Raw genomic sequence first — 12,229 nt, forward strand, 5'->3', positions numbered from 1 at the left:
TATCTGTGTCTGGCTAATTTCAGTATGCAAATTAATGTAACAAATGAGACTAACTTTGCTGGCAATAGCCACAAGTGTAACCAGGTGGCTACTGTCAGTATGAAAATGATTATAACATACAATACTAATCTTTCTGGCTATAGCCACCTGTGCAACCAGGTAGATGTTGTCACTATGCAAATGAATGCAACACATGAGGTTAAGTGGTTAATGTCGGTATGCAAATGAATATAACATATGATACTAACGTTGCTGGCAATAGCTACCAGTGTAACCAGGTAGACATCTGCATTGTCCTTGAATACAGTTGCCTCCATTCAAACATGATGGTATGCACTGACGGGCCAGTACTAAAAAAAATCAGAATAATTCAATTTATGATCATAAGAAATCATCTCATTTGTTAACTGTTGAGTATTACCATTACCTTTATACTATCACATACAATATTACATACAGCATCGTCATTCACTCGAGAAAGATTGCTGAGAGAGTTTGAAACATAGAGAGGTAATTATAACCCTTATGTAACTGGTTTAACAAAAATGGAAGTTAAATTTAACTTATACAGATCCCCTCAATTTAAAGGCCACTTTAGCGACCAACATTTTCATAATCTTTAAGAGCTTATGAAGATAAAAGATTTGTGTTCATCGGGGGCCTTAGAAAAGTGGTCTTTAATTGGAGGGGTCTTTTATTAGAGTAAGAACTGTATTTTAATTATCATGACTATAAAAATAAAATAAACTTTTTCAGTTTGATTTAGAGAACTGAGTTATTCCAACTAGTCTTATGATCACTGAATGAAGCTGTTGTGATGGCTGCGAAAACTATCAACAAAATCTAAAACATAGTCAATCAGATAACCTAATTCTAAAATGCAATCAACAGTGATAAATACTAGCATTCATCATTATTCTTATCACCAATATTTTATCCATAACAAAAGGAAGCCAGCCCTCATGGAGAAAACTTATGTAATTTTAGATGCCAACATCAACTGGCAAATTACACAAATCATTCGTGATGTTGGTAGTCTATGAGTGAGATACTTACCTGGATAACCGACTAATTGCCATTGTTCCTAAAACGGAACACCCCTTCGAAAAAAAATGGAACAGTCCGACCCAAGGCGCCACGTGCGAACCGTCTCCCTAACAAACGTCCTCATTTCCCTTTTCGACGTTGTTCGAAGTTGGGTACTGGCAAATTTAAAATACCATAATTGAACGAATGCTTACCTTGCTGGCAAAAGTTTCCAGTGAAGCCTTGGAGACAGACGCACTGACCATTAACACAATTACCTCCATTAAGACATGATGGAATACACTGGACGATAGGGGCTAGAAAAAATTGAATACAAATAAATTGTATAGTTGGTAGTGTGTGGGTGAGAAATATAAATAAAAAACAAAGTTCTGATGACGACTACAAATATTAAACAGTACATATAAAAACTAAATTTTGTTTGATTAAACTTCATGACTGAGTGAAACACATACCTGGGATAAACAGTTATCTGCCATACAATACCCTTGAGAATAATAGAATCTTCCACCCTGGAGTGGAGTATATAACACCCTACACAGTGCTATTTATTTTCAAGGGGTATTCTACAGAGGAAACCTTAGCATATTTTGGTAAGAGTTCAAGAAACGGCCATGGGTATGCGATTGTTAAAAAATGCAGTCACTCTTTTGTATCAATTTTGGAAATGTCACACAATGTACTGCTTAGTAAAATACCAAAAGGTGGACCCACTGGAAAAAATTCTTCAGACTTGGGTTATCCTTGGTGTGTTGTAAAATTAAGAATTTATATATAAAAAAAAAATTAGATAACCAAAACAAAATTTGACTCACCTCTGACGGTCATATTGAACAACTGTCGAAATCTTCCAGCTACGCAGGTGTAAATTCCGGCATCAGACAGCTGGATGTCTTTGATGTGTAGCTTTGTCGTGTAACCATCAACTACCTGAGAGTACAATCGGTTGCTTGGTCCTATCAAAAAAAATACAATCAATGAATATAAACTAATAATAATAATATATAAATCTAATGATCTGTCCTCACTATCAGATTTTATGTGAAAAATTTATGTCATTTGCCCACATGTGGTCATAATAGTGGTATTAGCGGTTTGGCAGTGTTTGTGGTTCTGCTTCTGTAGAGGTCAGAGGTTCAATCCCACACTGTGTATTTGGCTAGTGTCCTTAGGCAAGGTACTTTATCTACAGTTGTCTCTCTCCACCCACGAGTACAAGTGGCTACCTATTAGGTTCACACACAAAATGCGCTGATTACAGCTACAACATTATGGATTTCTCCCCAGGGAGCTGAGTGTGCTTGATCCAATGACCGGGGGTAATAATGCTAAGTGCATGGAGGTCTCTAAAATATGTGCTATGCAAGTCAACCATCATCATTATTATTATTATTATTATTATTATTATTATTATTATTATTATTATTGTTATTATTTATTATTATTATTATTGTTATTATTTATTATTATTATTATTATTTTAGTGTCAAATTACACAAAAATATGGGCAAATCACAGGTATTTGTCATTTAAATATTATTGATAAGAAATTATTACTTAATAATTACCTTGTCGAAGTTCTGGTACACGACGGTTTGTGTTATCCAGCCAATATGGCGGTGTTGAACCTGGGTTGGACACCTCGCAGGTGACTGCCAAATCTCCTCCTGCGAATGGGTCACCGATGACAGAGTTGCTGTTGACAGTTATTGGGTTAACTATGGAAGGCAAAGTGAGTCAATATTATTAGTTATGATGTATTAGTGGTAAACTATAGGATAGTCACACTCAAATACAAGACAAGCACGTGAAAAGGTTCATAATTAATTTTATTGTTAATACTATTTATCAAGGGTAGTTCAGTATATATTGCACTATCCATATTATTGTTCGAGAAATATCCTTCAAAAGCCAGTTAGGAACATGATTTAATACATAGAGGAAGTGTAATCTAATGGGTGGAATCAGCAAAAAAAAATAAACAGTATTCAAGACAATACACACAAAGAATGCGAAAGCAGGTTTTTGTACAATGGTTTGAAAGAAATCTTCATACATACAAAATTAAATGTAAAGTTTGTATTCTGAGATAATAAATAATTTCATTAAAAAATAAACATAAAAATACTTGATTAAAATTATTATACAATATAATACAGAAATAACAACAAGATGCTTTACACCTAAAATTATTTACAATAATTAAAAAGAATCATTCAAAAAGAAAAGGAAAATGTCAGGCTTTATGAATAGATAAACATTAAGCAATACAAAGACTATAATATTTTTCAATACAAAACATTAACATCTCATAAAGAACATATTGGAGAAGTGAAATATACAAATGCAAGATAAGTGCATCTTTTCATACTCCACAGAAATGGAGAGTATAAAGTTAAATTCTTAATACAGTACTTATATTAAAATATTTTCTTTGATAAACATTATGAAACCCGATGATTTTTTTTCAATCCTTTATACATAATTATTAAAAATTGACAGGTATTAGAGCAGTCATAACCATCATCTCACATAAGTGAAAAGAGAATGAGGATGATTATGTGGAAAATATCTATTACAATCATTTGTGGAGGGCAATTCCATTATTTATCAGGTAAGTTCCATAAAGCAAATCTTGGAATATATCGGTTCATCTGAAGTAAGTATTCATGAAGCAGAACAAAAATATTATATTTTTATAGAGGTACCATCATGCTTAATAATCCACAGGAAATGGTGTTAACTAGAATACAATAAAAAATAGTAAAATATCTGTCATTCTTTTTTGGAAAAAATCTAGCAAAGAATCATAATAATCAATTTCTATGAATCTGAGAATTTATGAATATTCTAGAATCTTAGCAATATAAACATATAATAGAGACAAATATTATGAAGAGACAAGCAATGATGCAAATTGGTGCATTACATCACAGGCAAAGGGAGGAGAGAGAAAATAGATTTACCTATAGAAAAGTGAGGAAGGATAATCATCATCGTCATTATCTATGTTTATGGAACATTTCAGAATTTTTTGATAATTAAACATATAATGGACGAGACAAATTCTTGCAAAAGGTATAAGCAGGCATTCACAAGCACCATGCAGTGGTGAAGGGAGTTCTTACGGAGGTCACGACAGGATGGCCCACTGTATCCAAAGGGGCACCTGCAGGTCCCTGCCTCACAAATGCCACCATTTTGACAAGGTGGGAAGCAAGATTGAACTGCAATATGTACACATGAATATAAATAACATAAATTATATATAAAATTGCTTTTGCAGAAAAAGCAAGGAGCCTATGTTCTGTTAAGATTACAATTACCATCTAAGTTTACAAACTCGATAGTCTGAAAACTCACACATGGACCAAAATTTACGCATCAAATCTCTAAAATGGCCTTACAGTTTAAAACTCAACAATATGCAATTAAAAATCCTCTCTTCCCTGCACTCATGAACATTCACTATCTAATTAATTCGTTTAAAAAAATAAAATATGATATCATATTATTATCATTATTGCTATTGTCTTAAAGGTTTACAAACATTTGAAAGAAAATTTAATGGAGTGATACTTACAGACTAGTAACAGATTATAATACTTGACAACACTGCCGACCGTGCAAGTGTATTGGCCCTCATCCACATGATTCAATCCAATGATGTTTAAACGAGTCCCTCCATTTATTGGGTCAGCCTCAGTGTAGATTCTAGATTTGGAAGCTTTAAAAAAATACAAAGAAGTTCTTTTTACATAACTGCAAATGACAAATCATAATCTTTCCACACTCTTTATTACAGTTAAGAAAGTATAATACATACTCCAAGTATTGAAATACTATGTCATCATCATCCTGATGATGATATAATTAATGTCGAAATATTGAATCCCAACACGATGGCATGTATTTCAATACTTTGATGATGACATAATTAATGTCGAAATATTGAATCCCAACACGATGGCATGTATTTCAATACTTGGAGTATGTATTATACTTTCTTATCTGAGATTAATCAGTGGACCTTTCGGTTATTACAGTTAGTTTTGCAATTTTATGTAGTAAATTACAATATATAAAACTTATTTATCTAGTCAGAGATGTGACTTGAATTGGAAAAACAGGATGGGTATATTTTTAAGTGATTTTTACACTAACTTATCATGTGAATATATGTGGTTTTCACTGAGGTATATAAATACCTATGACTTACTTGGACCCTTTCTTCTGATTGGATATCCTCTTGGATCAGTCCACTCTGGGGACGGGGCATTAGCATACACTGATGTTTTGCATAACACAGTTAAATTAGCTCCTGCTGAAGTTACTAAACCAGATGGAATCTCCACGTCCACAGTGTAACCTAACACAATACACAGAATAAATAACAACATTGATTCAAGCCAGCAACACATGAAAACCTATTTTAGAATCAAAGGAAAATACTGTTACCTAATAATAATTACCTACAATTATTTCTTTAATTAGTAAGTTTACTCAGCAAATGGTGTCTTATGACCTGATTTGCTCAATCTGAATACATGATTTTTGTGAAGAGTTTTTTGTCACACTACAATAAGCAAATAATGTATCAAGTTTGGTAATTTTAGTCTTGCAAGGCAGAATGTTCATCATATGTACATTAAACAATAAGCTCATCAGCAGTCAACATAGCAACTACACTGGCAAATAATAAACACTCATTTAACTTGCCTGCCCAGGTTAGGCAGACTAGTTATTATGTTACGATCAAAGACAAGTGCGCTGCTGAGCATACATGTTTTCTGAGAAAAATGCTCCTGTGAAGTATTCCTTAGCTATGTCATATTGTTCTATCATTAGACACCAATATCAAATACTTATGTAATGATAATGTGTTAGAAAATTGTTACTGACTTACGTTGCTGACATGTTGGTCCAAAGAATGGAGGTACGCACTCACAATAACCTCTGACACACACTCCTTCATTTCGGCAAGGTTGAGGGCAGTTCGCTACAAAAGGGAAATAAATCTTACATACTTTCTGTACTTAAGCCTGGTTTCCCTAAAATACTGGCACGAGAACAGGAGGGGCCTCAGGACTAGAGAAGAAGGACAGCAAATAACCAGATGCATAGACAGCACGCATGGCTTCACAAGCTGCCCTATCGGCCAGCTGAAGGGCGACCTCTGCAGCAGACCTTGTCAGAAAGGAATAACCGGGACCCGGCAGAGAGCCCCTGATCCTCACAGAGCCTGGTCCTTGCCGCCCTAGGAATCTGGGGGGGGGGGCACGCCATGACGAGGGAGAGGAACTGTGCCTCAGGCACAGGAAATGCCGCCGAGAGACGGCGCAGAGCAGCCCTACGGAATGAACTATCTTGGGCACGGGCATCCAAGCGGGCAGTAAGCATGGAAGGGGACCACAGGCGTCAGGGAAGACACATTAAGAGGGGCAACAGGTCCCCACACTGAAGCCCCTTCCCCGAGGATATTGTTCATTTACGCAGGGCATATATAAGCAAGCTAGGGCAATTCCATTATTTTTCTTTATACACGAGAGGTAAGTTCCAAAGGAAACTTAGGTGTTTACTGGTTTATCCAGGTAAGTATTCACAAAATAGACTCGCTACACTGTCGCTACAGTGTCTTCAGTGCAATTGTTGTCGCCAATGCAATTGGGAAGGCTCCCCAAAATGACCACTGAAAGCTGTCAGCGATACGGTGTAGTGTTGCATAGAAACCAACTTGTTTTTAATGAATAATTATAATTTCAAAGTATATGTCATAATGGGCAAAATGAGTAATCATATGAAACAGGTTTAAGGTTAACCTGTTTAATCTGGTTGAAAAGGTGAAAAATCAACCATATAATCAGGTTAGTCAGGTTAAATAGGTAAATAATTAGTTAAATAGGTTAATCTGAAAAAAAAATGAATCAACAATCAGGTTTAGATTAGCATCCATGCTATGTTTGAAAGGTTGAGATTATTCATTAAAACATATTGATTGATTATTTGAAAGATAGATTGTAAAAATTAGACTCAGTGTAGCATCCAAGATATGATAGGCAACATCCAATGTAAGAGGAAAGAGAAATTGAGCAGAATGTTCCAGAGTCATGGAAAGGAAGAGATGAGGATGCAGTGCCATGGACTCACAGAATGGGAACGGTGTAGCTGATCCAGGATTAGTACCGGCAATGCAATCCCGTTGCGGAAGTCCATCACAGACTTTCAGGAACTCATGTGTGTTGGGAAATTGCTCTCGTTGGAGGACACCTATTGCCCCTCCGCCACAGCTATCAAGAAGTTCACGACAGAACGACTGGCACAACAGCAGAGATGTATCGCTACGATCACAAGGCTTGTAGAATGCAGTGCAAAACAACAGGTCTTTCGCTCTATGACAATCTACGAGCGTGCTCAATTTTGTTACAAGTGTTTCAGCAGTTTCAGAGTCTTCTACTAAGTTTGTTGGAAACACCGCATCCAAATACAACAGGTCGCGACATTCTTGCGAGCCGACAATTTCACAACGTTCAACAGTTACTGTTGGTGGGGTTGTAAAACTATTTTCTATAAAAAAAAATCAACATTAAATGTTTGCTATATTTTAAGTTTTGTATATTACACTAGTAATTTAGGTTCTATCATGCATATAAGATATAGAAAAACTTGAGTTCTTACGCATTATGACATTCACACTCTCTGTGTAGCCACCAGCACTACAGCTATAGGTGCCTTCATCTAACTCTGTGACTCCATTAATGACCAGACGAGTCTCTCCATTTGACATTGGTTCCGAATATACATGATTCTCTAAAAATAGCAAAAAATTGAGTTACTTTATTAAAAAGTACAAAACAGGTGAGTTGGTAGTAAACATAATAAGAAGCTTACCAGGATGAACCAATATATGCCAAGATTCCCTTAGCAGAAAAAACCTTGAAAAATAATGGAATCATCCACTCTAGCAAGGTGTATATAATGCAGACAAAATACATAATTATCCTCATTCTCCTTCTGTTTATGCTAGATGATGTACTGGAAATTTGGCATATATAAATATAATTCATGTAAATACTTATGCAGCATATAATAAATTATAAAAATGATGCCACTCTGTCATAAACAGCAGTGTTTTTCTTTTTCTCCACCAAACATGATTATGATTAAAAATCAAGTGTGTTTCTTACCCAGGTTGCCCTTTGGACTGATGTACTCCTGAGTAGGGCCACGCCAAACTGGTAATTCCTCTGTCATGTTACTGTAGCATGTCCAATAAGCCATTTGATTCGACGCTAATAATTCTTGGCCTGGCATAATAAGCAACTCCACTACGGCCACTGGAGAATAAAACAGAATTTGTAACAGTACATAGTGAAGTGTAATTGACTGTAGATAATGTGGGTCTCTTCTGTAAATACATAATTCAAAATGAGAAATTTAAAAGTTCTAAGCTTCATAATATACTGGTAAGTAGAAGTTTATATCTTGGTATCTTTATTTCAAAAATTTAAACAATAAAAATACATTTGCAGACAAGTAGGTGCTGATATAAAATATGTATGTTAAGTATAACAGAGGTGTGCATAAAAGTGAGTCAGTGGTCAAAAGTGAATTTTTGAATTAACAATGAGGCCGCACCCCCTAGTGTACTTTCAAAAACCTCCATGCACGGCTCAGCTTTACATTGCTTTATGCTCACTTTTTACGTTAATTTTACAGACGATCGATGCCTGGCTGTTCAAAACAAGGGGTTCTCTAGCCAAAGGTAGTTGGTAGGCCGCACACATGGATTACATACCTAGTTCCTCACAGCTAGGTCCTTCATAGCTAGGAAGACAGAGACAAACTCCAAACACACATGTACCACCGTTGGCACAATTTGGAACACAAGGCTGGAACACTTGTCCTAAAAAATTATCATCATAAAATTCAATGAAACATGAGCATATTCGAAAAACCAATGAGCTCACCAATAGGTTTTACATTAGACAGTATGAAACCAACTTCAGAATATCATTATTACAGTAAACACCTACAGATTGAAAGCCATCCTCTTACGGTAACTTACCAACTTCCAACTCGCAGTATGGCCCCTCATACCCATCTTGGCAAACACATTGGCCATTCTGGCACACTCCATTGTTCTGACAGGGAGGTATGCATGGTCCAGCTAACAAATTACATAAAAAAGAACATCACATCACATTTAAAATGAAAGTGAATATTTATGTTATACAATAAGGTTATAAGAACTAAATTAAACATGATTTTGAAAAACCTGCAAAGAGAACAGCTTTTACAAATGCAAATACCATTTCAACAAATATCTAAATTTTTCAACCATTTTTTTATTTTATTGTTAAAACTTACGGACAACTAAACTGCAATCTATTCCTGTGAAACCTTCCTCACATATGCATTGGCGATTTCTGCATGTACCACCATTTTGGCAAGATGGTATACAAGGTGGAACTAAAGACAAAGTAGGTGGCAGCGTTTAGTAAAAAGCATGAAAATTTACATGATATTCATGATCAATGAATGGATTAAAAATATTATTGTATAAGCTATAATAAACTTGTACACTAATTTAAAATCGTGGACTTCTGGGGTGGACATTTATCAGGCCAAAAAAGACTGTTGATTTTCTAAAAGCCCATAGATATTTAACAATCAGGGTCGGTCAATATGTTTTTCTATGGGCCAGAAAGTATGTAGAAAATGCCTGTTTTAAGCATCACATATAATTTTGCCAAATTTGCAGCTAGCTGGAACTGAGAACAAAATCACACAATTTCACTTGGCAACCGACATATTTAAATTAGAGAATGGGTACTACCACAACTTATACAGTAATGGATTATATGTACAACAGAAAATGAAATTAAAGGACATTAAATCAAGAATAATTAAATGCTGCAATAAAAATAAACATCTAAAAATTAATTAAATTGTTTTTAAATGACATGATTAAACTACATTAGAAGCATTTAAAATAAAAATTTATATTGAATTATTATGTTACTATTATATAATGTAGGATTAAATTAATTAAATATAAATTGAATGAACGACAGAATTAAATAACAGAATAGATAAAAATGAAGAAAGTACTTAAATGAAATCAATAATTACAATAATTAAAAATAAAACCATGAGAGTTGTAGAAAAAATGAGTATAAAATAAATAATAGTTGATAAATTCAAAAAAAAAATAAATAAATAATTGCAATGAATTACAATAATTAAAAATAAAACCATGAGAGTTGTAGAAAAAATTAGTATAAAATAAATAATAGTTGATAAATTCAACAAAAAAAATAAACATAGAAAGATTTTTTAAGAACATCATCGGAAAACTTATTTAAGCATGAGCATTGATTTAAGCATGTATCAATGGTATGTGATAAAATGTAAAGAGCCTAACATCCTAATAAGTTAAATGATTCTTATAAATGAATTCCGCTAATGACTGAATTATTTACTAATTGAATTAACTGCTTGTTATTTTTTTAAATGGTGACTATTTTATTGAAATGGGAGGCAAATAAAAACAAGCTGAAAGAAATTACTAGTACTATTAAAAAAAAATCATAATTATATTAATAAAAACAATATAAAACCACCGCCACACCACTTTTTAAGCTAAAATTGTAAAATATGATGTTCAGAGGAACTAAATAATACCGAACACTTAGATTTAATAATGAAATTACTTTACATTAAATCAATTTTTTTAGATGTATTAATTGGTGATACATCAACTGTTCAAATGAGAGAAAACAATACATTTTAATGATTACCTTCATGTGTCACCTACTGTTGCATTAAAGGAAAAAAAAAATATATAAAAAATAAATGATGATATTCACACAGTAACAAACCACCAACATGACATTACACCTGTATGTTTATTTCCATATTCACTACTATAGGTGGTCCTAGTAGAAGATACATCACACAGATAACATCCATTCACACTGATCTCATACTTCACATGGCTTTGATGAAGAATGCAGTTCAGTAACAGCATTCAACACCAACAACAACGTATATGTTAATTTACCATATTCAGCACAGGTGGTTCCAGTGAATGATGCAGTACAAAGACAGCGGCCATTCACACATGTTCCTCCATTCATGCACTGGGGTTGACATCCTATGGATTAAAAAAAAAACATAATATGTACTCATGCGAAAAAATAAATCTTATAGTCTTATTGTATTACCAAGTGGTGGTTGTGGCAATAATGGATATAGTGGCAAATATGATAATCATGCAACTTTGTGCTGATGATTCTGATGGTACTACTTTTAGTCAATGATAATGATGTCAATGTTACTAGACGTAAATAATTTGGTTTCGCTATGTTGCAACATAGAGCTTACAACCAGCATAAAATATGTTGGTGAGGGTAGTGTTTATGCAATATTCAAATTTCCTATGCTAATATTCAATGTTGGTGTAAACAGGTGTGACATAAGATCATCCCTCATATATTAAAATTGAAAGTGCTTCTTGGCTTAGCAGTCTAAATTCAATTCAAAACTTTCATTATTTAATTCATTGAATTGTAAAAGTTTTTCTCCTGTTAGAAAGAAAGCGCATAAAGATTTTTTATTTTTTTTTTGAATTGAATTTTAATTCCTCCAGTTCATTTTAGGAAATACTTTTAATTTCCAGCCAATCAAAACCACTGCCAATGCACATTTTTAATTTGCACACTACAAATCCCCTGCCATTTTCACTACCATAAAACAATTACCTTGTTGTTCACAGTATTTCCCAGTAAATCCAGGCAAGCAACGACACTCTCCAAATCTACAGAAGCCTCCATTCTGACACTGTTCCACACACACTACAAAACATTGTTACATTTTTTTAGTATAATAAAATAATGTTAAATGTTTACTTAAATTTGAATGTAATAACTTTATGTAAAGAATCTTAAACACAGTATTAGTATATTGAAACATATACAGACTGTAAATATTAGGATTTTTCCCAAGATATGAGTTCCATAATTGTATTACCAAGTGGTGGTTGTGGCAATAATGGATATGATGATAATCCTGCAACTTTGTGCTGATGATTCTGATGGTACTACTTTTAGTCAATGATAATGATGTCAATGTTACTAGATGTAAATAATTTGGTTTCGCTATGTTGCAACATAGAGCTTAC

General features: G+C 33.8%; 1 protein-coding gene across 1 annotated transcript in view; it reads right to left on the reverse strand.

The window, feature by feature from the left end:
• The window catches only part of LOC117117126, a 118,218-nt gene that overhangs the window by 91,815 nt on the left and 14,174 nt on the right, over positions 1–12,229 (reverse strand). The window contains exons 15-29 of the mRNA XM_033261334.1: positions 11,111–11,203; positions 9,415–9,516; positions 9,113–9,214; positions 8,843–8,950; positions 8,232–8,381; positions 7,723–7,854; positions 7,195–7,611; positions 5,954–6,046; positions 5,267–5,416; positions 4,631–4,774; positions 4,176–4,274; positions 2,616–2,765; positions 1,863–2,003; positions 1,242–1,343; positions 249–350 (exon numbers count right to left, since the gene is read on the reverse strand). Coding sequence (XP_033117225.1) covers positions 249–350; positions 1,242–1,343; positions 1,863–2,003; positions 2,616–2,765; positions 4,176–4,274; positions 4,631–4,774; positions 5,267–5,416; positions 5,954–6,046; positions 7,195–7,611; positions 7,723–7,854; positions 8,232–8,381; positions 8,843–8,950; positions 9,113–9,214; positions 9,415–9,516; positions 11,111–11,203 — 2,085 coding nt within the window. The remainder of the gene's footprint in view (positions 1–248; positions 351–1,241; positions 1,344–1,862; positions 2,004–2,615; positions 2,766–4,175; positions 4,275–4,630; positions 4,775–5,266; positions 5,417–5,953; positions 6,047–7,194; positions 7,612–7,722; positions 7,855–8,231; positions 8,382–8,842; positions 8,951–9,112; positions 9,215–9,414; positions 9,517–11,110; positions 11,204–12,229) is intronic.

The sequence above is a fragment of the Anneissia japonica genome, unplaced genomic scaffold, assembly GCF_011630105.1.
Source record: "Anneissia japonica isolate Jap-2015-1 unplaced genomic scaffold, ASM1163010v1 scaffold287835_len3118868_cov185, whole genome shotgun sequence".
Taxonomy (NCBI): domain Eukaryota; kingdom Metazoa; phylum Echinodermata; class Crinoidea; order Comatulida; family Comatulidae; genus Anneissia; species Anneissia japonica.